Below are 27,502 nucleotides of genomic sequence, written 5' to 3' on the forward strand. Positions count from 1 at the left end.
CAAGAATGTGGTGTCACCTAGTTAATTTTGCAGGAGATACATGGACCCCCCTGAGCTTACCTATTCTTCCCTGGTCATTCTAGAAGGGAACTTCCAAGCCCAGAGAGGGCAAGAGTCTGCCCCAGACCACACAGCAAGTTGATGGCAGAGCCAGCCCCACAAACTTAGTGTCTGATGGCAGACTAGTCGGCTTTCCACCCCAACCCCCACCCTCCCCCCAATCCCCTGCTCTGGCCCAAACCCAGGCCAGCTTGTGGCCAGAGGAGAAGGAGAGGTGGGGCTTGGGAATGCATGTCTCCCTACCCCGCCCCGGGCCTGGAGCAGGGCCGCCCCTCAGCTCCGGCACAGCCTGGTTACCTGCTCCTATCACCACCGCATCGTACTCAGGCTTTAGGCGTCCCCTGGCTTCCCAGTGAGCTCGTCTCCAAGCAGGGCAAGGAAAGGCACCTATGGCCCCGCTGAGTCCTCGGCCTCTTGCAGCCATTTCTGCCCTGTACTAGGCCAGGAATTTGCTTACAATCAGCTTTCTCTGCTGCCCGGGCAGGGGGCGGGGCAGGGAGAGAACCGGAAGAGAGGAGGAGCAGCAGTCCAGCTGCTGCACTTGGCTTTGGGCCATGACTCTGTGGAGAACACGCAGCCTGCGGAGTCCACGCAGGGCGGAGTCTCCAGAGGTCACCCGTTCACCAGGCAGAAGTCGTGCCACCACCAGAACATAGAGCAGCCACTGCACTGGTAACTCTAGGGCCCCCACGTGCTAGGTGCTGTGCTGACCACAGTCCCCAGCTTCTCACGGAAACCCCAGAACCCCCATTTCATGGACCAGGGGCACTGAGGCTAGGAGAAGGGACGGGGGAGGTCATGCAGGCTGCGAGTGTGCTGGCAGGGCCCCCTCCCCCACACTGTCCTGCTTCTCATTAAGGAGTTTAATGTCTGGGATTTGCTGGGGAACAAGTCCCGAGGAGATGCTGTCAGACTGCTCTAGCGCCCGAGGCTTCCGCCTGCGGGACAGTGAGGGGCTCTGCACCCACCACAGGCCCGGGGAACCCGGCGGGGGCTCTGTGACTCCCAGCCGGCTGTGTGTTTTCTCCCAGACACCTGAGCACTCCACGCTCAGCAGGCTGCCTCAGGATCTAGTGAGGGATGGGGGCTCGCCTTTTTCTTTTTAAGGCCTGGACATCCCTCTTCTGTCTTTTGGAACCTTTCCCATTTCCCCAGAATCCTCAAGGATTAAAGATCACATCTGCAAAGATCTTCAGCTGACACCCTTTCTTGCTATCCTTTGGCCTGCCTTGAATTAGAAGCTCCTTTGTTCTCTGCCCATTAGCTAGCAGGTCATTGCTCTTACAGGAAAAAAGCACCCTAGGAGCCGAGTTTCTGTACTGCTAGGATATCTGTCAGTATTCTAGAAACCCGCTATTAGAAATGCATCTTAAAATTAGGAGACTATGTGGAGGTGCATGTAAGGAGAGCTTTCTGTGGAACCTTCTACTTGTGACCGAGACCCTGACACGCCAGCTTTACACCGGGTGTGAATCTCTGCGGAAGTCTGATGCAGGATGTCCACCCCAGTGTGACATATCGAAAAGTTCGGGGGATGGTTAAACTAGATGTGTCATATCATGTAGCTGCTCAAAATTAAGCACAAGTATCAGGTGACAAAAGTGGGAACCCTAAACAGCAGCACGCTTCTAGACTTAGTTCCCCCATTGTGCTCGTCTGGGTTTTCCACAATTGAGGTTTGAAACTTGGATTCCTTAAGTCAAGATATCATGAAGGAATGCAGTCCCAGTCACCTCAGGTGACAATGTCCCTCACTGCCACCTTCTGAGGACATTAGTGTGAGATGTTCTAGCTCTTTCAGTACCTCTGTTCTCCTGTCAGGTCTCTGCCTCCACTAGCTATTCCCTTACCAGAAAAGAACGGTCTTCACTGCGTGAATCTGGCTCAAGCCTGGAGACACAGTCAGCGGGTCATGCACGGGGTGGGGTGCCTACTCCTGCCACAGCCCTTCTCTCATCCCCGCAGTAGACGCTCCCCGGTCCCGGTGCCCGGGTGGTCTCTTGTTCCTGTGTGTCCTGGGTGGGGGCTTCCAGGTTGGAGGACAGGGGCTCTACCCCTTGGGCCATGGTTCTCCACCGAGGGCAAACAGGGTCAGCTGGGAGGTTTTTAAAAACCTATGTCTGGGTCTCCCGAGTAATCTGAATCTCTGAGCAGGCGCTGGGCAGGAGTCAAGACGGCGCAGGGTGGGAAGGGGCCAGGACGTCTGGACACCAGAGACAGCCCAGGAGCCCAGGCACATATGGCTTGAACAACCACCGCCAGCATTTATTGAGCATCGCTGAATGTCCGGCAGCCCTCGGAGCTGCCCTGAGAGGTAGGGGCTATGGTGGAGGAAACCCGCCCAGGGCCACAGGGAGGAAGTGGCAGTGGGAATTGGCCCAGCCGAAGTGGCATCTTTCATGTAGAGAAGGAAACAGCTTCCTGGGGGAGCTTTCTGTGCTCCCACAGCATGAGGAGCACGAGGGGGCATCTTCAGACACTGCAGGCACTGGGGACTTCCTGTCGATGGAGAGGCAGCTCTGAAAGTGGCTGCCCCAGTTCTAACCTCACAGCCACTACTGTTTTAAGGAGGCCAAGGGACTCTCTCTGGCCTCCCTCCTCCTCCAGAGACGACGATCTGGGGGTTTGTTATCTGGAGGGGAGACTAGTCTAGGGGGTTTAAGAGACCCCGGGACTGTCCTACCCTTAGGTGAGTGCTGTGCAAGGGGACCAGGGCACACACGCAGATGGCGCTGGGGTGCCGTGGCCTGGTCTAGAGCAAGGGGATGCAGGAGGTCTCCCACAGGCGCCGGGCCAGCTCGCCGGCCTGCTGCACCAGCACATCTGTGGGGATGACCGACAGGTGGAGGGCCAGCAGCTCATGGCACTTGACAGCCTCAGTGGGATGGCCTTTGCTATAGTAGCGCAGGAGCTTCCTGGAGGAAGAGGGGGAAAAGGACTCAGGAACGAGGCCGCGGCAGCCCCCCCAGCTCGGCACTGTCACCTCTAGAGGTCCCCGCACCTGGCTGGCAAAGCCTTCCCGCCTGCCTGCTGGCCTATCTGCAGGAGGATCAGCCCCGGCTGCAGGGTCCACCCCCTGGGGTTCCCAATCCCGTGCAGAGCTGCTGATGGCAGTGCCCAGGCTAAGGGATGCCACAGAGCCAGCGGGGGAGCCCGAGGGCCCCAGCACGGATGCTGGCAGATGCTACCAAGCGTGTGGCAACCGGAAGAGGGGCAGAGACCTGGGCGTGCTCCGTGCCCACCCCCCTCGCACTGAACACGGGGCTGGGCAGGAAGGAGGAGCAGAGGCACTCATCAGGCACCCACTGTCCCCAGCAGTCCTGTGCACTGGGGTCACCTGTAGTAGTCTCCTCCCAGCACGCCGACGCAGGCCGAGTCATCCGAGAGGACGGGCACTTCTATTATCTGGAGCTTGTGCCCCTGAGGAGGAGGAAGAAGGTCTTGAATGGGGAGGTGGAGGTATGGTGGAAAGAATATGGGCACGAGTCAGACCCATGTTCAAGGGCTGGCTAGCCCCGCTTCTGAGTGTTTGCTGTTTGGATCTCCTTTTGCCTCATTTTCTCATCTCTGCAGTGGGAGTAACAGTAGTCACGCAGTGAACACTGGGGGTGACGTACGTAAAGTTCTGAGTGTCCTGCCTGGTCCATGTGTGGCAGCCCTCACCTCACTGACCTGGGTCAGTGACCAGCATGGCTCAGGAGGGCTGCCGGGAGGGTGACCCAGGGGGGTGTCATGCAGGGTCCTGGAGAGCAAGGCATTACCAAAAGGCCCAAGTCCCTGTTTTGAAAGTGACAGGGTAGGATAAGGAGGAAAAGGGAATTAAGACCCGCTGGGCAGGCCCTGTGTATCGATCATGGTCACGGGGCCCGATGCTCACGTGGGCACTGTGGGGCCCATCCTGTGGGTGAAGTGCACTCAGCATATTAAGTGGTGCCCAAGAGGGCACAGGTGCAGGCAGCCCCCACAGCCGGCTCTGCCGTCCCCCCCCCCCCCACCGTTCTACTTCAGTCTGTCGCTGTCAGGCCAGCCACACACACGAAGCCCTGTCTCCTCTAGAAACTCAGGTAAAGGTCGTACACACATCCTGGGCACAGAGTGCAAAGAGGAGCCTGCAGGTCAGGAGAGTGGAGTCTGGGCTCTAGCTTCATCATTTAAGATGCTGGTGGCTTTGGCCATGGAGTTTGATCTCCAGGCATCAGTGTTTCCATCTGTACAATGGGGCCAGGGATACCTGCCCCCAACCATGGGCCAGACTGGGAGGATGTGAGGTTGCTAGAACAGTGGTGAGGGACCCAGTAAGCACCCTGCGCTGGCCATCGCTCTCAGGACAGAAGGATTGACCCTGAGAGAGCTGCAACACAAAACAAAGAGAAACAGGAAAGAGAGAGAGACACAAGCTTCCATGCCCTCTGCTTACACTGTAGAAACAGTGGGTCTAGAGAGAGAAATAGGGGACCAGGAGGCCATATGGTCATCTTCACCTCGGGCAGATGCTTCACTGCTCTGAACCTCAGCTTATCTGCGCCCCCCCCCCCACCGGGAATGAGTGTGCCACGCTCTGTTAGGTGCGGCTGTCGGCGTGGAAGCACACCCGCGCAGCCCTGCTCAAGGGGCACGCGTCCATTTGTCCACGTGTTACCTGGGCTCTGCCTTGCATGACGGCCTGAGCTTTTCAGACAGCCGGTGGAGGGGTCACAAGGCACACATGAAAATGGAACCTCTGACATCTGGGTCCCAAAGGCTGTGCTTACCTGTGAGCCCCACTAGGGATGAGAACTGATGAAGAGACAGACGACTGAACAGAGAGCAAAAGAAGAGTATCAGAGTCAGCAGAGAGGAGAGCGGTTCAGGCCGGCCCTGCCCGCAGGGCCTGGCCACACCCACCATCTCGTTCTCGAACCACAGGAAGTAGGAGCAGCAGAAATCCCCCTCGCGGAAGAGCAGCGTGGTGTAGCCCTTCTGCAGGTATCTGCGCGCCAGCCGGATCAGAGACCAGACCTGGGGAGGCAGGGAGAGTGCTCGAAGCTGCCCTGCCCACCACGGCCTGCAGGGCCAGCCCCCTCCCCACAGCGGGGCCAGGGCTCACTCAGGCTCTGCCTCTGGAAGAAAAGCACTCAGACAAGGAGCTCCGGGTAGGCCAGGGGCTGCTCCTGCTCCCCCTTTTCCTTAGCGTCGGGGTGTGGCCTGGGTCAGAGTGGGAGCTCAAAAAATAAAGCATCATTGGGTGGATGGATGGACTAGAATGGATGACCCCTCCAGGTACTGTGACAACAAAACATACATAAAAACACTTGAGGTAACTTTACACAGAAGCCACACATTAGTAAACCGATCATTCAGCCACCAAAATCACCGAAGGGCATTGCCCGGGGCCACCCACTCACCCAGTCCCCTCCAGGGACTGCGTCTCTCTGGCACAGGTTCTGTGCCAGAAGGTGCTGGTGAACTGCTGGAACACACTGAGTACCATGAGTCAGGCATGCCCCTTGCTTCAGGGCTGAAGTCCCAACCAGGGTTCACAGTGACCAGGTGACAGTGGGGGCAATATTCTCATTTAAGGACTTCCTAACGCTGCCTGAGAACGGCCCGAGGGAGGGCAGCAGGACGGCCTGGTTTCCCATCTCCCAGGGCTGGAAAAGGCCTGAGGAGCTCTCTCACCAAAAAGCTCAGCGGAAGGCACACATGATTCACTGCAAGCCTGACCACAGCTCAGTGTCTAATTACATCTGCAAACAAATACATGGATTTCCTGTATTGTTCAGGAAAGCAATTTGACAACACGTATCAATAACCTTAAAAACATTCCTCCCATTTGCCTTCGTAATTCCATTTCTGGGAACCCATAGTGAGAAAAGAATCAGAGATGAGGACAGAGATGGATGCACGAAGGTGTGTGCTGCAGAATTATTTATGACCGTGAGGGCCTGGAGACAATCTAAACGTTCAACGCTGGGGAAATGGCTAAGGAAATTATGTTATGTTCACATGATGGACTATTGTGGACTTGTTAAAAATCATGTTTATAAAGAATTAATGACATGAGGAAATGCATCAGATAGAAACCAAAGTGAAAATGTGGGTAAACACGCTGCATGTATGGAATATGCAATTACTACCAAGGACAACGAGCTTCACGGAAAAACTCTGAGAAGAAATGCAGCAAGAGAACTCCCAACGATTACCGGAACGATGGTGAAGAGGAGGGTACCGGGAAATGCTCACTGAATCCTATCTCATGTGCCACGTACTGTGCTAAACATTGAACACGCAGCATCTCACGCACCTGTTATCTCTGCAACTCCGGGATGTCAGGGGTATCACTAGCCTCCTTTACGGACGAGGAAACAGACTCCAGACTGAGTTATACCCTGGGCCAAACAGCCAGGGAGAGGCAGAGCCAGCACAGGCCCTCTGTGCCCTCTTTATTTTAACCACTGGCATATACTTTACTTAGACAATGCCATCTAGTATGTTCATTAGAGATATATATATTATACACTATATACTATAAATATATATATTACTTATAGCATATAGAATACATATATATACTTATAATATATAGAATATACATAACATATATATAGTATATATACTTATAGTATATACATATGCCTATACCAATTTGCTATGAAACAGTCAGTTAAAAAGAATGAACACAAGAACCCCCAGGGAATGTTTCTTTAGTACAAACCACCTCCTGTTAAATCCTGTTTCCAAACTGACTGACCTCGTGTCTCTTCTTCCCACGTGAGTTAATTCAGCAAATACTTACTGGGATTTATTTAAGCCACGCACAATGTTAGGTCCCGACCATTTCCCCCTTTGAACCCACTGCCCAGATGTGCTTCTGCAGCATATTAGATTACACCCAGGAAGGTGCCCACGTGGCCCCGAATGCCAGGGCCCTAGGGTGACAAAGACCAGCCGCTAGCCTTAGGAAGCACAGCAGCCGGGGGCAGATGCTGACAGAAGAGTCCGGGAAGGGAGAAGGGGGGATGTGCTCAGGGTGGGGCATCAGTCCTTCCTGAGCAGGGGGCAGGCCGCACATCGGCTCACAGGGGTGAAGAGTGTCGGGGCCGGGCAATGCTTACCTTGGTTCTGACGAAGGCGGCCAGCGGCCCCCTGCCCAGCTCCGAGGAAGTCCTTTTACTGCTGCTGAGGGAAGGGGCCACCATCTGGCCGGTCGTGCGGTCCACATAGATGAAATGCACCAAGCCTGGGAAGTCTTCTAGGTAGGTGAAGGTCAGAGTTAAGGTGCTCGTAAAGCCAGGGACCAGGGAAGGCACGACTCTGTGCTCCACCCAGGCTACTCGCAGGGCTAAGCAGTGAGGCAGGGACCAGGCCCACCAAGCCCACCTCTCCCCGCAGGTTGTTCTGTCAGTCAACCCCCTGGAGTCCCTGTTTTCCTGGATCTCTTTACTTCTGAGCCCCCCAATGCTGAGAAATTCTCTGATGCAAGTAAAATGGATCCCTTGATACCAGAACACTTAACACAGGGAATTCTGGACCTAAGAGCAATAGCATTTTCATGGGGGATGAGCTTAAATCCTACACGCCGTGAGGCTGGTGCGAGGGCAGTTACCTCGCTGATGAAGGAGCCTAGCTGACCACCCAGCCCGCACACCTCGGCTGGTTTTGTTCCTCTCCCCACACATCACCTTGTGAAGCAGGAAGGTTCCCACTGGAGAAGGGAACAGCCAACATGGCAGGGTGATGGCTGGTGGCTAAAGAGGGCCTCTGTCATCCCTTCTATCTGCATAGCGCAGGCAAGCGTCTTGGGAGATTGAAGGCCTGACACCTTCGAGATCTTAATATAGGAAAAGCTGCTTTATATTAAGTTCCAGGGAAAATTGGTAGTTGATAAAACCAGTGTTCCAGAATAAAAGGGTCAAAGAGGTCTTGCACATGGTTTTTAAACAGGGATAAATATACTTGGTGCAGGCCTCCTCAGAGCCTTCATGTCCCACTGTGTACTGTGACTTCTAAGGAAGATGCGGCCTCTCAAACCTCTCTGACCCCAGGACCCCTGCCCCTCCTGGAACACCTGTTACCACTTCACAATGATGTCAACATAAACACCCGCCAAAGCTTTTATGAAGTAACAACCACGGGACAGCAGGGATTTGTGAAGTTTTGGTCTTGGAGGGTTCCTATGGACAAGACACCCATGACAACATCTAGTATCTTTCTTCAGAGAAGTTGAGGTGGTAGAATGTATACTCTCCTTCCAGAATGCCTGCAGTCCCTTCAGAGTGGTGGGTGGTGGGGACGGGCAGACGTGAGGGGCTTCCTGGGGCTCAGGCATCAGGATATGACACCATGGTGACATTCCTCCTGCTCTTCACCAACAGAAAGTCCTTCCAGTCTGTCAGCTTCTCTCTGCCGAGGAAGCAGGGAGGCAGGCTGTGGTGCGGGGCTCCAGCTCGCGTTCTGGCGCCGCAGCCCCATGGCTGCCCGGACTTACTGCATGAGTGTCTGGACCTGGTCCTGCAGCTGCCGGGGCAGATGTGGGCCCCCCCGGCCTGGAGCCGAGGTCAGGAAGCTGAGACGGTAGATGGCACAAAGCTGCCGCTTCACCTTCCCACACGCCTGAAGCAGCCTGGGTGCCGGGAGAGGAGAGCATGACAGCGCGAAGGGCCCTGGAGGGTGGGCTGTCCGCAGGTGCGCCACGGACACACCCAGGACCGCCCCTCATGACAGGAGCTGCCCCTGCTCCGGACCCGCGGACCGGCGACAGACAGCTGCTGAGGCACGCCCTTGCCCTCAGAGACATGGGGACAGCTCCCCGGTTTCCCCCAGTGTGGTGCCTGTGTACTTGAAGCTCCTAGAATCTTTCGCCCTGCCCCCCCGCCCCAGTGGCTTATTTTATTGAGAAATGAGGGAAGTGCACCCTTTGGTGCTGGAGCTGGGTGCGAAGCTGAGCCTCCTGTCTCTTGTGAAGTCCTCCAGGTTCTCGCCTCCCCCCAACGTCTAGGACCAGACTCCACCGTCCTGGGGCCCCCTCGGCCCTCATACACCCCTTCCTGAGCATCTTCTCCCTCTTGGCCTGGAGGAAACTGCCCCTCTCTGTCCATCCCATCCTCAGAGGCCCCCACTCACTCCCTGGACGATCCGGGGTCGCTCCTGGAGAAGGCCTTGCTCTTGAACTCCAGCCAGGTGCTCTGTAGGAGGACAGGATAGACGGGCTTCCTGACGGTGTCCCCACAGTGTGATCCAGGGGAGACCCTTGCGATGTCGGCTCTGAGAGGGACCCATGCTTCCTGACCACCCTGGTATTTAGGCTCTGTGCACATCTGCTTTCTCGCAGTCAGAACTGGTTCTCCGGTAGGGCCCCCCCACCCAGCTCTCTGCACCCCACACACGCCATTCTATTCACTCAGTGGGCACGTCTTTCAAGAGCAGTTCCTCTGTGGCTGGCACTGGACTCCCTGCCTAGCTGGTACAGACACGTAAAGTAATCTGTCAGAGTGCCAGGTGGGTGCTCCAAAGAGGAGCGGCCCCAGGGCAGGCGCTGGGGTGCTGATGCGGGTGAGCCCCTTAAAGGGGGGACTCCGCATTCTAACCCAGTGCTGAGATGGCCGGCGGCACAGTCGGATGCCGGGCAGACTCCTCAGAGCGGAACCTGGGTCTGTCTGGGTCTGGGCCCCACTCCCTTGCTCGACCTCCTCTGATTCCTCTTCTCATTTTCAGACCCACGTGGGCTGCAGCCGCAGTGCATCTCAGGTCCTCAGATGGACCCCAGCACCACCAGCTGCATCCCCTGGGTGGTTTCCCCTCCTGATGCTTCTAGGCTCCTGGCGGCGTAGCTTGTGCTGTTGCTACTGCTTAGCGTCACTGGGCCTCACCTCCGACCTGGGCTCTAAGCCCCCCGGCAGTGGGGAGGCTGTGTCTTGCATTTCTGTGTGAGCTGCCACACTGGGAGGGGTGCCAGGGACAGGTGGCCGGCCCTCACGGAGTCCTAAGGCCAGGCTCTGGTCCCACCCACTGAGTAATCTCAGCCAAACCACCATCTAGGGGAGCTCCAGTCTCCTCTACCCCATGGGAATCAGAATTTGCGTTCTGCCAAACTCACGTGAAAATGCTGCTGAAAGCTTCTGTTACCCTTTCATACGGGGGAAACAAGGGCCGCACACCTACGGTGGGGCAGGGCCGGGCCTCGAGGCTCCTGGGGGTCCTGCCTCGTCTCCCATTGGCCGGCATGTCTGGGGGTCGGCTCTTACCTGAATCTCTTGCCCCCCGCGATTCTTGACAAACTTGTCCATCCTCTGGCGCAGGTCCCCCATGAGGGGGTGGGACCGCAGGGTGCTCCCAGCCTCCTGCCCCTCCTTCAGCTTCTTCTCCAGGAGCGAAAACCCGTCCAGCAGCTGGTACAGGGCCAGGGCCAGGGGGGTGCTGGGGCACTGAGGGAAGGAGCACAGGGCAGGATGAACGGGGCAGCCTGTGGGAGGGCGCCCAGGCCCGGGGCATTGCCGAGGCAGGTGGGGGTTGCTCATGCCTTGGTCAGGAGCACCATGTTGATGCCCGGCCACAGGGGCAGGCAGTACATGGTGTGGGGCACCATGGGGCAGTAGCTCTCCTTCACGCTGGCATCCAGGAAAATCCTTCTGGGGCTGGAAGGGACTGGGGAGTGAGGGACCAGGGTCTGGAGGCTGTCTTCAGCCATCTGTGGAGAAGGAGAGCTATCAGTGATGGGGAGCCACCCAGCCTCTGCCTCACGTCCCCACCCATGGTCGCCCATTCGCTGCTCTCCCTGTGAAGCAAGGGCATAAATACGTCAGCTCCAGGAAATCCGGTTCTTAAAAGTGCCTGCGCTCTGTTACAGTGGCCCTGGAGCTGCCAGGGCCGCTGCTGTCTGCCTCCCTGTTTCTTCTGAGCCTTTCTGCCCAGTCAGGACTGGAGGGCAAGAAGGCGCTGTGGGCAACAGGATCCAGGGCAGGTGGTAGAAGAGAGGCTGAAAAGGCAGGCAAAACGGGTGGGGGAGCTCCCTTCCAAGCCTTCACTCGGATGAAGGCATTTCAATAGTGCTGTCATTCTACCCACACTCAGAGCATCTGTCAGCCAGTACCACGGAGGAAACTGAGGCATGGATGGGCTGAATGAGCAAGACTCCAGCCTTACTAAATGAGCAAGAAAGCCTCTAGTGGGAAAAAGCAGAACACTGAGATCACCAGAGAGGCCACAAGACGTCCTTGATCAGGATGGCACTGCGGTGTCAGTCATGACAGCAAGTAACTGGAAACACACTAGCTGTTCCGTGGCTCTGCTAAATACGCAGCGCAAGCGTGTGATGGACTGTTGTTTTTTAAAGTTGATATATTTAGAGAGAGGGAGAGAGACAGACAGATTAGGGAAGAGACAGGGGCGGCAGGCGGGGCAGGGGGGTTGGAGAGAATCCCAAGTAGGCTCTGCACTGTCAGCACAGAGCCTGATGTGGGGCTCAGACTCACACACCTTGAGATCATGACCTGAGCCGAAGTCAGACGCTTAACCGACTGAGCCACCCGGGTGCCCTGGAATGTGATGGACTCTTAAACAGTCCTTAAAAACCAGTGCCAAGTAAATGGAAAAATGCTTAAGGAAAACAGTGGAATGAAGTCCATTAGGATTCAGATTTGGTAAATGAAAAACAATACATGCAGTGTGTAAGTACACATACATATGTACATGCATGTATATATGGAAGGCTAGAAGGAAACACCCCAAAATCTGAATGGTAGTTAACATCTAGGGAAAGAATTCAGAGTGATTTTTATCCCTTTTCCATACTTTTGTATTTCCCAATTTTTCTATGATGAATATATTTACTATATAATTTTTAAGAAGTATTAAAATTTAAGCTGGACTTTCACTGCCAACAAACATCAGGATGGTGGGATTTCTCAGGCGCTGAGGTCACCCTTCGCCCAGCGCCTGCGTGGCCCCTGGCTCTGGGATGAGCTCTGTCCCTCGCACTGACCAGCCCGAGGTGACAGGAGGAAGGCTGGCCCTGTGGGAGTTACCCGGAGGAGAACCTGAGTCCTCAGAGTTCCCAGGAGCCTCCGCCCCCCTCCCCCCACCTCCAGCCCCAGGAGAAACTCACCTGGATCTGGGAGGCATCGGTGGGTGGGGTGCCCCCATCCAGCCACACAGTGCTGCCTACAGGACACAGGTGATAACATAACATGAGCCACACGAAAATGTGAATAACGGCCCAAAGGCATGTCAGGAGGGGAGGATGGGGCGGAGCACTTGGCAAGGACAAGAGCACTTAGTATGGGCTGGAGCAGCACTGCCCTGCTCATCAGACCCCAGGCTGGAAGTGAGGGTGAACTCTGCAGTCCCAGGGCTAAAGCAGCTGGGGAAGAGAAAGCTCACCCCGGGCTGGCTGTTGGGTTCAAGCTCCTGAGGATGGACCTGGCAACGGCGGCAGGCGTGTTCCTCAGCAACCCCCCTCCCAACGTGGGCCCCCTAATCCCCTCCTCCATTCCGCCCTCTGGGCTCCTTCAGGTCTCTATCCCAGCGCCTCTCCACTAGGAGGCGGCGCTCACATTCTCGGAGCACCTACTATGTGCAGGGAAATGGGCTGGGTTTCCTTTGCTAGCCTAGCTCACGGACACTTCCTGAACCCCCCACCTATCTGAAATACTACGTGTTTATAATAACACTGTTCTCCCTTATACTTTATTGCAAATAACAATCATCTATAATCGAGTTTCTCTAGGGAAGCCTGTTTATATGTTTTCGAACCTCTGATTTACAAATGAATGAGTACAACTCAAGCCATTTGTAAGTGGTGAGTTCCAAGCGCTTTGAAATGGCACTGTTTACAGCTCTGAGGCATATGATCTAACCACTGAGCAAGAGGCCAGGAGGAGGACTGTGATGAACGAGGGAGGGGCAGCGAGAAGGAAGGAGCTTCCGCCGTCAGCCCAAAGCAGTGTTTCTCAACGCGCTCTGGGCTCCTGGGGCGCTCAGAGGGCTGAGGAAGCCATGGACCCTCAGAATCGCGCAAGCCCACAGGAGCTGGTGCCCGGCCTCAGGGGTCCCGGGCTCCCTGGAGCCCATCCACAGACTTGAAGTTAAAAACATCTAATCTACCATTTTTCAACTGTGGTTGCACACGAGACCTCTGAAAAGTCCTGACGCCCAGGCCACATCCCAGACCAGTTAGGTCAGAATGTCTGGCCCAGGCAGGCTCATCCCGAGGTGAGCCTACTGTGCGGCAGGGCTGAGGACCACAGCTCTGCCCTAAATCTGCGCAGGGTCCTGGTTCCCGCTCCGACGCTCACTGGCTCCTTGGGGGAAACTTCTAGAAGTATGCACACCTGGGGCCCAGCCCGTGGACTATACAGCTTAGCTGCTCTGGCTGAAGCTGTCTGCATGATTCCAACGTGCAGCCAGGGTTGAAAACTGGTGGCTTACAGGTATCACACTTTACAAATTCCTTTTGAAACTCAGTCCCTGAGAAGTTTCTTCTCCTGAACCCTGGCTTTTTTCTATCAGGTGAACCATATGATCCTTCCTTTTCCCTAAGAAACTCACAGATAAACACGAGCTCACTCAGAGGGACTACAACAGTATGGATTTGGCTTATCTGTTTTTTTCTAAGCACGTTGTCTCTTTTTTTGTTGTTGTTAGCAACATTTTGAATATTTTTCATCTTTTAAAAATTGTTTACCCACCCACATACTCTGGGAAGAAGGGTAAGGTACAGATCTCTAAGGTTTATAATTTAAATCACTGTACCTGAAATCAAAGGACTATTCATTTTAGTTACTTACTAATTGATTACAAAAGAAATAAAAGGCAGAAAATACACCTTATAGGAGATGAATTTTTAAATGAAATCAACTTGCCACAAAAAGCTGTAAGGACCATTTGAAGGGCTGTCCTCAAATTCAGGTCAGAGGTCACACGGTGGACAGAGCAGGACCCGTAGGCAGCAGGGACTCTAGGAATCTCTGCACCTGGCCCTTTGCCCTCACAAGGTGATACCAATGGGGTTCTCCCCACCCCACACCTCCTCCTCCCCAGGCCTCACCTGAGCTCTGCTCCCCAGGGGAAGGAGCCGGTGTAAAGTACTCCTCAGGGAGGGAGAGGCTGTCAGTGTCCTGTGGGGGGTGGATAAGAGGGCATCTTGGGCTGAGGGCCAGGAGAGCCTCCCCCAGGGGGCTCAACCCCGGCCCCTCTCCCTCCACGGGGTGGGTGTGCCGCACACAGTTGCTGCGGAACTCCTCCTGGTGGGCGCTGGGGAACCCGGGCTGCGGGCCTGCCGCATGGGGATGTTCTGGCTGCTCCGGGGCCTCCGAGGACAAGGCTGCCATAGGCAAGGAAGACCTAGTTAGAGCACGGGGGAGAGCTCCTCCCCACGGAGCGCAGCACCTCAGAGCACAGCCCTCCAGCCCTCTGTACCCCCCACAACAAGGCAGCCAGGGGTTGCTCACTTTCTACAAAGGTTTCAATTCTAGGTGGCCTGAACCACTGAAATTCTAGAAATCCCAACACACTGGCAATCAAACCACCACCACAGTCACCACAGAGGATAATGGGGAGAGCGGCAGGTGAGGGTGCTGGCTAGCACACACCAAGCACTGCTGGGCTCTAGGTCAACTGTCCCCTTCACTCCTCCAAACCCTGTCCCATTGCACAGATGAGGGAACCAAGGCTTAGAGTGTCAAGTACTCCAAAAATCGGCACTTTTCACCAACTAAATCGCATTCTAGAGTTTTCGTTACCTCTGAAAGCAGCAGGAAGTCAAGCCCAACCCAGTACTGTGACACTGAACTCTAGCCTCCCCAGGTCGCCCACCCAGCCTGCTCAAAAGGGGGTTTGGGAGCTGGTCCAGGACCTGAGGGTCATCATCCTCCGCCGTGCCCTCACTGGGGTAGAGGTCCTGGACTAGGAGAGTGAGGGCGAGGAGGTCGGCTGGCCGCAGGGAGCTGGCACTGTGGCTGCGGAGAGAACGGGCAGCTGCCAGTGCACGCCTGGGGCCCACAGGGAGCGGCGCACGGGCAGGCAGGTTTAGGGCGTCGGAGCATGGCGCCTGACCTCAAGGAGTTTATGAACACATCAGTTGACCGCATCCTTCTTGAAGAAAGGCAAAGTACAAATAAAATTAACCAATTCATTCATTTTAAAAATAAAACCTGGTGGTGTTAAAGAAGAAAAACTACCAATGAGAAATCACCAGGGGCCAGGAAGTTCTAAAATTCAGATTCAGAGAGAGTGTTCCAGGAAGACATGATTCAGAGAAGGGAATGAGCCGAGAGGGGTCACAAACTGAAGAATCCAAGGAGGCTTCCTGGAAGAGGTGGGTCTTGAAGGTTTTCTTGGCTGGGGAGGTGGTGTTTTTCAGGCAGAGGCAATAAGGGGCAAGGGGGAGGGCCTCTGGGTTACTGCCTGCCGGGACAGGGCTCACCTGGAGTAGAAAGCCAGCAGCTTGGAGTGCACGAGCAGGAAGGCATGCAGGGCCTCCTCGCCGGCCCTCTCGGGGCTGGAGTTGACAGCCTGGACGACCTGCCGCTCCAGGGCCTCTATGCACAGCTCACAGAGCTGGGGGTGAATCAGCCGCTCCACAGCCTGGCCACGGGTGAGCAGGGAAGGGAAACCACGTCACTGGCCACTCTCTCCTGCTCAAGGCCCCGGCTGGTGGGAACAGGGAGACTCACACCAGCACGGTCCCGGCCTTCCTGGGGATTATGGTCTGGTCACTAGACTCCAATGGATGAGACAGTCCATATGTAAGGAAACAGACACGATTCATGCCAATTCTAATGAGTGCTGTGTCAGAAAGACATGGTACTGAACGGCAGAGACCTACTTGGGTAGGGTATTCAGGGAAAATGTCCCTGTGGAAGGGACCGTTAAACTGCTATCTAAAGAACAAGAAATCCTGTCAGACAGAGGGGAGGGGGAGAATGCTGCAAGCTGAGCAGAGAGCATATACAAAGGCCCTGAGGTGGGGAGAGAGTTGGAAACAGTGTAGTCCAACCAATATATGAGGTAAGTCCTATGCATAATTTAATATTTGCTAGTAATCTACATTAAAAAATTAAACAGGTGAATGTTAGTAATTTATCATACCATTTCAACATATAAAAAGCATTTGACACTGTTTTTTCTGTACTAAGTCATCAAAAACCAGTCTATATTGTACACGTACAGAAGAACTCAATTTGGAACAGCTACATTTCAAATGTTCAATAGCCAAGTATAGGTAATGCCTACTAGACAGCATTACATGCCAAGCACTTCTGAAATGGAAAGAAGTCCCGGGGTCAGACCCCAGTGCGCAAGGCCAGAGAGGCCCGAGATGAGGCTGGAGTGCGATCCACGGAGGCAGATCACACAGGGCTTGGCAGGTTCAGGAAGGAGTCTGGATTTTATCTTAATTGCGTTAGGCCGGCTCCTACAAGAAACTCTTCCTGATGTCTCTGAAAGGGGTGACCGTGCCATCCTTCGTGCCACCTTAGATTCTGGCGGGAAACCCAATATGGCACACCCAGAATGCTTTGTTGGATGCTCAGGTATATATGTCCGGCTCATTTCCTCCCAAGGGCAGGGACTGTGTCTTTATTCATCTCTATTCCCAGGGCCTGGCACACCTCTTAGCATACAGTGGGTCCTATACATTTATCAGAAGAGTAAGTGGGGCGTGAAAATGAATCCTTCAGATCTATTTTCCAGTTCACCAATTCTCTTTCTAGTTATGTCTCGTCTACTACTTAACCCATCCCTGGAGGTTTTTATTTTAATAATTATGTTTTCATTTCTAAAATATCTGTATGGGTTCTCTTCTAGTTTTTATGTCTTTAAATATTTCACAGTTATTTTATATTCTGTACCTAATGATTCCAGGAGATCAAGCTCTTTGGGATCTAAATCTATTGGTGATTGATTTTCCTCTCACTCGTGGTGGCTCAATTGTGAGCTCATATACGTTCACTCTTAACCTGTCCTGTGAAGCAGTGGCTTTCAAAGGGCAGTTCCTGGACCAGCATAATTGGCACCACTGGTGAACTTGTCAGAAATGGAAATTCTTGAAACCCCACCCCACCCCCCATGAGAAAAGTGAGGCCCAGCAACCCCTATCTGGCGAGCCCTCTAGATGACTCGTATGAACGCTGGAGCGTGAGAACTGTCACTCTGGAGAGAATCGGTGTTTGTCTCTACGGGGAGCGCCCGCCTGAGCTCCTCAGGTCGGGGCTTGACCAGGGACTCCCGGGCTCAGCCCCCGCGCTGCTGGCCTAAGTTGTCTTCTGGTTGTGGTGTTATCACTGTCTGCGCTCAAGCAGTCTTGCCTTTAGTGCTGCTTATATTTCACTGCTTTCCACTCTAGTTTTAGCTCAATATAATTTTTGGGGGTGAGGGGATGGTCAGAGTTGAAGGGACCTTAGGAATTTCCACAATTTACTGTGAGCCCAGAATGACATAAAAAAGTCTGTTGTATCTAGGATCTCAAGGTTTTATGGCAGAAAACCCCATTAGAGTGTTCAACCCACCAGCTGGCCACAAAGAGTGACCTTCTAAATGCATGAGGTTGAGGGTCTGCCTATGACCTCATTCATGACGGGGATGTGTGTGTCAAAACGTGGCCTGAAAGCTACGCAGCCCTCTGACCGGACACTCCTGTGGCCCGGGGACTCCCGTGCCCTGTAGTCACCTCCACAGCGAAGCACTGTTCCTGCTCCCGCAGGCGGCCATAGGTCCGCAGCAGGCTCTGGAAGTGCTCCCACACTCGCATGCGCTGCTCGAGGTCTGGGGGCCGCAGCCTGGGGGCAGAGCAGGAAAGACCCGTGAGAAAGCTGCTTGTCCCCACCTGCGACCAAAGGAGCATAGTCCTGTTACACTCAGGGCCGGGCAAGCTCATGCGACGTGAACAAGTGGGGGGTCCTCCACACAGAAGGGCCGCATCGGGCTGTGCCCGGGCCGTGGAGTGGGATGGCACCGAGCCAGCAGTCGGGCACTCGAGCAAATCACTTCACTTCCCAGTTCCCTTCACACACAGACATATGTCAGGAAGCCAGCCTGAGAGACCCGGGAAGGTACCAGGCAGGCGCCAGGGGCAGAGTGTGAATGGCCAGTTTCACAGAGGCTGGACACCCCCTGCAAAGCCTTGAGAGGGGGCTGAGCAAAGGCTCCAGAGGGGCCGCCACGAGGACTCACTCCTTTCGGATGAGCTGGCCGTCCACCGTGACCAGCCCGAAGTGCAGCTCGAACAGGCACTTGAGCACGCACAGCTTCTGCCGCAGCGCGCCCTCGTCTTCCGTGTGGTCTCCGTTGATGGCAATGAACAGGCATTCTCCAAACTGTAGGCAGAGGGGGCTGATGTCAGCTGGCCCAAGGGGACCCTCCCCTGTCCTGATCCCCGAGGACAGTGAGGGGAGGCTTAGGTCCCAGGGGACCTCGATAAGGTGCAGTTTCTGCCTTCTAAAGGAGTCTAAAGTTCAAGATCAGGGAGAGGCATGATGGTGAGTTCCACAGAACTGAGGGAAGAGGAACACGGGCCCCGGGGCTACACACTCACCAGGTGGAGGACATACAGGTAGCTGCCGTTTTCCGTCGAGAAGCTGGTGTATGTATCTGAAAGCTTCTCCAGCATCGTCATGGAGGAGATGATCACTGGGGCCAGCAGGGTGCTGAGCTGGTCCTCCAGGGCGGGAGGCTGCATGGGGGGAAGAAAGTCACACTGCTCACAGTGCCAGACCACGGGGACAAAGGCACGGACAACACCCAGGCCTTGTAGCAAGGCCTCTGCTGTTCAGGCTCTGAATCCGAAGGAAACACTAAGGACTCAGGTCACATCTCCACAGCGGAATGCTTGGAGCATTTAAAGAACGGACCGACCCTAAGGAAGTTCTCTGCACGTCCCAGAGTCCACGCTTTTTGTTGGCAGTAAGTCTACATTAGAGGATGTATCCCAAGGAAAGTGATCAGGGATGGGGCAAAGATACACACACAAACAAGTCCACTCCAGGGCCATTTACAGCGGTGAGCTGTAAAAAACGTAAATGCCCAGTGACTGGGAAACAGATACATGACAGCCTATCTACACGTTAGAAGAATATATAGCTCCGTAAAATACTGGAGTGTTTCAATGACATGGAAAATTCCCCTCATACGATGTTATGTTAAAATAAAAAAGTGAACGGTCTGTATTTAAAATGCACAGAAAAAACCAACTATTTAGAAAACATTAAGAAAGGCAACGCTGTTCAAGTTGTTCCTTCTGGCAGAGAGAGTATGAGTGTTTCGCCCCCTTCTGATGCTTCCGGACTTTCCCTATTTCCATCACAAGCCAACCTTCACTTCTACAAGGTCCTCCTTCAACCATTCTCTCTGCCCTGCAAAGAAGGAACAAAACAAACAAAACCAAAGAGAAACTGGACACATTTGGTGAAAATCTGCAACCACAACTGGCATAAAGCTAGCACAGCGGTCACCACTCAAACCCTCCACCCTGGAATGACAAGAAAGGCGAAGAGCTGACCTTCCCCACGCTGATCTCTGGAGACCTGACTGAACCACGGAGAAAGCCAAGTCCCAACTGTGAGCCTGAGAAATCTGCAAAGAGAAGAGTAAGACCTTGCCTTGAAAAGAAAAACAGGCAACCAGCCAGGGGCCAAGTACAGCATTTACAACAGAGCCAAGATGCAGTACGATGGCAAGTACTTTCTCCCAACTTTCCCGGCGTTCGGGAACCGAGCTGGGTTCAGGGGCGGCAGGGGCGTGTAGTCAGGCTTTAGCAGTGGTTCCTGCCCAGCACTCAGGCCCCAGCTCAGATGGCCCCTCTCCTGACCCACCCATCGCTCCCCACCTCTCACTCTGTTGAACTTTTTCAGCCCATTGATCATTACCTGCACTCATGAGTTAATTTGCTACCCGGTTCACTGTCTGTCCTCCCTCTTTGGCCCTAAGTTCCGTGAGCGCAGGATCATGCTGCAATGTTCCCTCACGGCTTCATGCCTGGAGCGTAGTAGGTTCTCAATTAATATTTGTTGAATGACTATCCCTCCATATAGACAAATGTTTGTTAAAATATTCACATGCCACAATCTTCCTGGACTGTCATCAACAAATTACATTAATAGAAAGTCACTTGAAGATCCAGGTTGTGGGTACAGCCAACTCATTTTTAGAGCAGCAGCTTTTTCTGCAGGTGTAGCAAAGCAAGAATTGTTTTTTGGTTTTTGGTTGGGGAAGATAAAAATATTTGGCATAGGCAGAGTGTAAAGGAATTATATTACTTGGAATTACAAGGTGGTACATTATCTTTGAATGGCTTCTGAATCAATGTTTCTATTTATAGGAAATTATCCTAAGGAAATAATGAGATGTGGGATCAAATTCAGGCATAAATGTTCCCTACAGCAATAGTTTTCTCAAACTAGAAGCAATATACATGTCCAGGATGGGAAAATGGTTAAATAAATGATACATTTATTTATACACTGGAATATAATGCTTCCATTAAGATTTATGCTTTTGAGACTATTTAACAAAAAAGAATAATGCTTTAGATATAATGGCAAATGGAAAAAAGACAGGAAATAAAACTGTAAATGTGGTATGATCCCAACTACATATAAAAGATAAAGACCCAAAGGAAATACATAGAAGAGCTAATAGCTCTGGCGCTAGAATTATGGATCATTTAAAAACAATTTCTCTGTATTTCCAAGTTTCCTACAACTAATTCATGTTATTTATAGAATCAGAAAAAATATGTGTCATAATACGTAAAAAATAAAACTTTAAAGACAATTTTTCCTTGACGTTTGTCATTTAGGAACTGAAAAATCAGGATTTTGTTCTTTTCTAAGGTTTTTAATAAAGAGGAAGATAAACACCAGCAGATAATTTGCTTCTCTTATTTATTTTATTTATTCATTCATCTCTCTATACTGTGTGCCTTTATGTCAATATTATGGCAGGTTCCGGAAATATAGAGGTCTACTGATGGTGTGCTTCTTAAATTAACCTGACTGAAATAGTAGAGAACTAAAACATAAAAATGCTTAAAAAAAACTGTTAACGTATTGACTGCTAAAAATAAAAGAGCTTAACAAATAGACTTGCTTTTTAGCTTAAGTAAAACCACTAAAATGTCATGCCCTCTGATGTCTTTGTCCCTAAAGACCCTGACAAGAGTGTCGGTGACGTTGAAGTGGACAAACCCGCTGAGGCGGACCCCCCTCAGCAGGAGAGGGCTGGCTGGCCACCAGCCAGCGACGCGGCAGAAACACGAGAATGCTCTCTACTTCTTCCCCTGCAAAGATTTTTAATATGAGATTCAGCTGGAAAAAAACCTTCAAGATAAATTACCCCTTTAAAATGTAGAGTAGAGGTTATTAGTGAAAATGACAACCATCTCCAAGCTGTAGTATTTGTGTTGCCCTGGACATCCATATGAGAACAAAAAACTTTAATCCATATTTGACATCATAGCCGAAAATTCAAAATGGATCATCAAACCTAACATGAACCCTAAAACGATACAACTTCCAGAAGAAAATACAGGGAAAACTCAGATCTTAGGTTGGGCAAAGATTTCTTACATATGACACCAAAAATATGATCCCTAAAAGCAAAAAATGGATACTCTGGAGTTGTCAACACGAACACTTCTGCTTTTTGCAAAACACTGGTTAGTGGATGCAAAGGCAACACGCAGAGTGGAAGAAAATATTTGCAAAACCCATCCCTAATACAGGACTCACATCCAAAACATGTAATCCTCTCAGAACTCAGCAGGACTAAGAAGCAACCTACTCAAGAGAAAGAGGGGCAAAATCTGAACTCATTTCAATTTCAGAAGATAAAGATGGTAAATAAACACGTGAAATGATGTCAAAATCATCAGTCGTCAGGACATGATGTAACAGACAACCTAGGAGACGCCTAGGAGAATGGCTGAAATGAAGAGGACTGACCGTCGCCAAGTGTTAGAAGCAGTGTTAGTGTGGACACGGAGGAAGTGGAGCTCTCAGACATGACGAGTGGACTAGGAAATGATACAACCTGTGGGAAAAGTTTGGAAGTTTCTTAAAAAGTTAAATATGTACCTACACGATCTAGCCATTGCGCCCTAAGAGTCAAAGACCGGACACAGTCACCATCCGCAGGTGCACGGGTGTGCAAACCGTGGGGGCCGATACGATGGACCACCTCCCGCTTGGCAACGACAAGCGATAAACTAGTGATAGATATTAGAACATGGATGAATCTCTCAAAATTACGCTGAAAGAAGCCAGACCCAAACCAAACCCAACGCTGAGAATATCCTGCATGATTTCATGTACATAAAAGCCTACAAAATACAGACTCATCTACTGTGACAGGAAGCACCCTGGGGGTTGCCCAGGTTGGGGGAGGTGAGGGAGGGGCCACCCGTTTTTGGCATGGCGAGTATGTTTATTTTATTGATTGTGATACCATCACCAGCGCGTGTATCTCAAACTGTACATTTCGTATAGTATGCCAATTCTACCTTAATGTAGGTGTTTTAAAAAGTGATGTATTAAACTTATACTAAACTTTTTAGGTAGAGAAAGTGAGGACACCAAATTTCTGTGTTGTGTGATTAAAATTCTACCTCCTCCTCCTGCTCTCAGGTAGCCCAATGTGCCCTGGTGGGGTAGGGGTGAGGCCACTAACTCGGGAGCATCCGGAGGCCAGCCCCTGAGGATGAGTGCGGGGTGTGCAGGGCGCTGGGCCGCACGCACCACCCTGTTACTTCCTCAGGCTGGGCCGGGAGCGGGTGGCCAGCTTTGCCCGCCTCCTGCTCGCTCTGTGCTGTTCCCTCCCTCCCGCTCCTGCCCTGCACTCACCTCTTCTCCCTCGTTCTCCGGCTGCCGGAACTTCAGCCGGAGACTCTCTTCAAACTCCTCATCCGTCCAGTAGAAGAGGACCTCTGCACCTTCTGTGGCCACCAAAACGCACTTCATCTGCCAGGGAGAAAGAAGCAAGGTCAGGGTCACCTCCCAGCCCCTTCACCCACAAGCTCAGCCTGAGGAATGGGGAGGATCGCAATCCCAGCAGAGACCTACTGAGCCGGCACAACTAGGCGGTCTCCCTGGTGTTATTTCGTCAGACCCTCCCCACAACCTGATGGGGTAGGAATCTTGAGTTATTCCCGTTTTGAGAGCAGGGTCTAGCACCACTTGGTGTGGCAGAGCCACCTGGGATTTAAATCCAGCCTAAGGCTGGGGCTCTTGCCTCTGTGTTTTCCAGCCCCTTGGACCAGAACGTCAGGCTTACCAAGGGCCTACCTGCACCAAGGACCCAGCTCTTGACCTGACATAGAGCAAACGGCACAGGAGAGGCAGGCAGTATCTTGGCTCCTGGCAAACAGTCAGTGCCTGACAGGGAGGCTAATGCACCTCCATTCAGGCAGTTCTGAAATACCCTCCGAGGCAAACACAGCTCCATAAAATAAGCTTCAAAGCCCACGGAGGGTGGATTCAGCATTACATCACTTTATTAACAAGTTGCTTCTGCTTTGGGTAGAAACAGAGGCTGCCTAACCTTGTCCACCGCTCATTCTCACACCTGCTTGGCTGCCGCTTCCTCAGCCTCCTGCCCAGCATCTCTGGCTCTTCCAAAACGCCTTCCCTACCACTCACACACGCACCGTGTGCGCACATTTTAATGCCTTATCATACAAAGTGTGTTTCATTATTCATTAATGGGGAGATCCTTAATCCAGAGCTTCCCACACCGTGCCTGTCATTCCTGGGGCATAGCAAGACATGGGTCCATAACCCTTGGGGCTGCCTGGGGAGGCCAGGGCTCTTAGGCCACCTGCCTGCAGCTGAGAAAACCCCAGGCAGGGGCCTCACATCTTCCCCGTGCCTCAGCGTGCCACACAGACATGAGCACACCACTTGTGTGCTGTGACAGTGACTAGGGAACTCTGCTCTAACTGCCCCATGAATGGATGTCCAATTTCCACAGGATCATAGCACCCTGAGATCTGGGACTCCGTCACACTCTTCAGGATCCCCTGTGTGCCCAGTTTGGCACTTACTGAATTCCTCCCATGTCTCCGGTCACTTTATCAACTCAACTGAGAGCACCTGGCTCCACCACAGTGCCAGGCGGTGCAGCTGTTCCCATGGACCCACAGAACGCAAGGCAGGGACGGGAAGGGCAACTGAATGTGAAGTAACGGTTGCTGGGTGAGGGTGGGGGGGTGGCTGGAAGAGGCTGTTCTGGGATGCCCAGGTGAGGGTGACAAAGACAAGGGCTCAAGGGGCCAGCCTGAGGTCTGATGGGAAGAAAGTGTGCGCGCTGGGCAATGGTGGGCTACACAATGTGTGGCCAGGAGCAGAAAGGCCCCTGTCAGCTGGGAAGGGTGTGGGGGGTGACACACTGGTCACAGATGGGTGAAGTTAAGGGGATGGGGGACAGCTGTCCTGGGGTGGGGGTAACGAGGGCCCGCTCCTTGGCAGAGGCCAGGACGGGAAGGGGCTGACTCAAGAGGTGGAGCCTGGAGTCACAGGCCTTGATGATGGCCTGGATGCAGGGGAGGACGGAGGAGACAGGCTAAGGTGACATCAGGAGGAAGAGCTGGGGCAGGGGTGGGGAGGGCAGGGCTCTGCAGAGCCAGGGAAAGCTCAGTCGGTCCACTGCCCGCCTCATGCTGTGTGCCTCCCATGGTCCCAACCAGCCCTGGAGTGGGTGCCACCTGCCTCCATCTGCCCCAGGGCGGGCAGGATTATCTACCTTGGGCAAGGAGCACAGCAGAGCCTCGACAGGGATTCAGAAAAGGCTGCAGCAGACAGACTCGGTGACCAGCTCACGGAGAGCAGCAACACAGCATCTCAGGTCCTGTAAATGCTTAAAATAGAGAGATCATGAGGGCAAGCAGAGCCTTTCATCTGACTGCTGCCCATTTCTGGGAAGACTGGCTGGTGAAGGTCTCTCTCTAGCCCTTTGGCAGTCGGCTTAGGAGGTGCCCGGTGCCCTATCTCTCACCCACCCCTACCCTCCCAGAATGGGGAACACGAACCGGCAAGCATAGCAGATGCCCACAAAAACATTAATTCCCACCTACTATTTCCTTCCAGGCATTCTCATTTCACCATGGGTCACTCAGAGCCATGGTGTGCTCTGCACACCTGGCCCGAGAAGCCCCAAGCGGGTTGCTATAGTCACTAGACACAGCACAGCATGTCCTAGGCCCACTGTGAAGCAGTTCCAGGAGAAGGGAGGTGATATTAAGGGAGGATGAAGTAAACCAACACAAAATGCGCCGGAGACCAGGTTCCAGTTTTGGCTTGGCCAAGGCACTTAACCCTCTTTGAGCCTCAAACTCCTGCTGTGAAACAGAAATTCCTGCCCTACCTCCCTACACGGTTATAGTGAAAAGACAGAATAACCCTGTCAAATAACAGGGTGAACCAAACTGGTTCCAGAATCATTCACATTTTAATAAAAGGCAGGAATAACATAAAGCTGTAACCGAATTAGGGAACCAAACATTTTAAGTAAAGAAGAAGCAAGAAAGGGTTTTTAGGGGCTCAGCATCTTTTACAACGTAAGTGAAACTTGCTACATCACCGGCATGACTGGCCTTACTGACATATTCCCAGAAAAACGGAAATGCTTTTCAGTGGACATTAGGTTCTCCTTTTTTATTCCAAAAGGCTGTTGGAAAGAGAACCTCATCAGTTCATTTTGTGATTTCCCTGTTCTCCTCTCTATCCTGTTTTAAAGAGGCGAAGCTCCAGATGGCGCTGGGCGAACCTGGGGAAAATCCTCAGCCCCCGTTTTTGCTACCTTCCCCAGCAAATCACCCCTAAGGAAGGCCGCGGTGCCTGGACCCGCTCCGCTCCGTCTGGGGCCCCCCTTGTCCCTGATGGGCTGGAGGGACCAGGAGAGATGGCAGCCTTCCTATCTGCCCCACACTCCACACTTTATGCAGCACCCCCAAACCCCCGCGAAGCTCACAGCTACCCTGGGAAGAAGGCCCGGCTTTGGGGTCCTGCCCCACTCCGTGGCTGCAGAAACTTAGGAGAAGCCGAGAAGCGGAAGGGCTATGGCCAGAAGGGCGGAGCCGGCGCGGCCAGAGTGGGGACCGCCCCACTTCCGGGAGGACCGCGAGGGGGGCCGGAGGAAGTCCCGCCGCCGGGGGGATGCCGGGAGGGCGGCGCTCAGACGACGTACCGACAAGCCGCCCTTCACCGCCAGGCCGCCGGCCCGCGGGCCGCTTCCGGGTGCGGCCATGTGACAGTCCGCGTGACAGCCCCACCCGGGGAGGGGCTGGAAGCCGGGCGGGCTTTCCGGACTTCGAGCCTGTCCCAGCCCAGCGTCGTCTGTGCCCGCCTGCCAGTTCGCTTCCCCTGGGGCCCAGGCTCGGCGGCCTGGGCGCCTGCTGATTCGCGGCCCGTTCCTCCTGCGGTCGAGGAAAGCGCCGAGGCCTGCAGAGTTGGGGGGCGTCGTCCGCAGCCGTCAGGGGCGCTGGGCTTGCCCTTCCGCTTGCCTGAGCTCAAGGAATTCCCCACCGTGGCATTAGGGACAGGCCTATTTTAGCCCCGTTTCACACGCGACGAAAGCGAGGCCCAGGAAGAAGAAATAACTTAGAGGGGCCGAATTAGGATCGGAACCCAAGTCTCCTGGCTCCTGCGCGGCTGCTTCCCAGTCTCTGGGCTTCGCTGCCTTTCCGTGGCCTGGGGGGAAGACACAGCTTGCAGAAGGGCCTGGTTGTCCCCACAGTGCCAACCCTGGAATTTATAAAGGTTCTCAATCCATTTGGGGTTGGGGTGCACATTGTTTAGAACCAGTGTTTTCAAGATTTTCTTAAATTTGTGTAATTGGGCTGAAGTGTGGGGTTGCTGATGAAGATCACGGAAGGGAGTCAGTCACCCCTCAGTGCCCTGGTGCTGCTTGGGTGCTTTGGGTGCAGCCCAGCAGGGGACTGGCCGTCCAGCAGATTTGCAAACCCCCTGCGGAAAGGCAGGGACCAGGAATTAATGCTCCCACCACCTGCAGGCAAAGCAAGCCTCACTACCTCTCCCCCTCCCCTTGCTCCCACCACCCTGCTCACCTTAGGGCCCAAACCTTACAGTGCCACGGCACGTGCAGCACATGCCCACCACGGGCATCACTCTCGGCAGTCCACGGCTGAGATCCCTCTGGCTGCCTGCTCTTCATTCCTCGTCATTCGGCTGTTTTCACTCCCCTTGTTTCTCTCCTGTGTTAGATTCTTCATAAGCATGAATTTCAGTGGTTGGGTAAATTCAAATGGATATGCTATTGTTCACTAAGTGCAAGTGGTTTCCATTTCCCACCAGCAATGTATGAGGGTACCAATTGTCCCCATCTGCAGCAACACTTCTTATTGTCTGTTTTTATTTAGCCATCCTAGGGGATGTGAAGTGATATCTTGTAATTTGATTTTCGTTTTCCTAATGACTAATGATGTTCGGCATCTGTTTATGTGCTTTTTGGCCATTTG

General features: G+C 53.3%; 2 protein-coding genes across 13 annotated transcripts in view; both read right to left on the reverse strand.

Moving 5' to 3' along the window:
- The window catches only part of PYROXD2 (pyridine nucleotide-disulphide oxidoreductase domain 2), a 45,267-nt gene extending 44,745 nt beyond the window's left edge, over positions 1–522 (reverse strand). Inside the window, exon 1 of one of the 2 annotated variants that reach the window (XM_029932342.1) lies at positions 358–522. In XM_029932342.1, the coding sequence (XP_029788202.1) occupies positions 358–484 (127 nt within the window). In that variant the 5' untranslated portion in view covers positions 485–522. The remainder of the gene's footprint in view (positions 1–357) is intronic. The other variant, XM_029932341.1, reaches the window with a different exon arrangement.
- A 1,776-nt stretch (positions 523–2,298) lies between these two features.
- HPS1 (HPS1 biogenesis of lysosomal organelles complex 3 subunit 1) lies at positions 2,299–26,302 on the reverse strand. Of its 11 annotated transcripts, XR_003905682.1 has the most exons (21): positions 26,002–26,180; positions 24,769–24,882; positions 22,872–22,988; positions 18,569–18,706; positions 18,208–18,350; positions 17,705–17,813; positions 15,461–15,621; positions 14,891–14,993; positions 14,261–14,359; positions 14,084–14,153; positions 12,143–12,198; positions 10,559–10,726; positions 10,284–10,463; positions 9,163–9,224; positions 8,528–8,662; positions 8,377–8,442; positions 7,155–7,299; positions 4,945–5,058; positions 4,812–4,855; positions 3,398–3,480; positions 2,889–2,975 (listed from the first exon to the last, which is right to left on the reverse strand). XR_003905682.1 is itself a non-coding variant. In XM_029932344.1 (20 exons), exons 3-20 carry the CDS (start codon positions 22,986–22,988, stop codon positions 2,813–2,815), a joined length of 2,112 nt encoding a protein of 703 aa, XP_029788204.1. In that variant the 5' UTR covers positions 24,769–24,882; positions 26,212–26,302; the 3' UTR covers positions 2,299–2,812. The 11 variants fall into 11 exon arrangements, 8 of the variants coding, with proteins under 8 accessions (XP_029788204.1, XP_029788207.1, XP_029788203.1 ...); XM_029932344.1 differs by lacking the exons at positions 4,812–4,855; positions 26,002–26,180 and adding an exon at positions 26,212–26,302 and having other exon boundaries at positions 2,299–2,975; XM_029932347.1 differs by lacking the exons at positions 4,812–4,855; positions 26,002–26,180 and adding an exon at positions 26,212–26,231 and having other exon boundaries at positions 2,299–2,975; positions 24,769–24,873.
- Between the last annotated feature and the right edge of the window lie 1,200 nt (positions 26,303–27,502).

This window comes from Suricata suricatta, chromosome 2, assembly GCF_006229205.1.
Source record: "Suricata suricatta isolate VVHF042 chromosome 2, meerkat_22Aug2017_6uvM2_HiC, whole genome shotgun sequence".
In the NCBI taxonomy this organism is placed as follows: Eukaryota; Metazoa; Chordata; class Mammalia; order Carnivora; family Herpestidae; genus Suricata; species Suricata suricatta.

Coding starts and splice junctions, on each gene's coding strand:
- HPS1 (XM_029932344.1), bottom strand. CDS start 22,988: ATGAAGTGCGTTTTGGTGGCCACAGAAGGTGCAGAGGTCCTCTTCTAC. Junction 15,622..17,704: donor AACAGTGCTTCGCTGTGGAG/GTGACTACAGGG, acceptor ACCCGTGGCCAG/GCTGTGGAGCGGCTGATTCA. Junction 9,225..10,283: donor GCGGGGGGCAAGAGATTCAG/GTAAGAGCCGAC, acceptor GTCCTCCTACAG/AGCACCTGGCTGGAGTTCAA.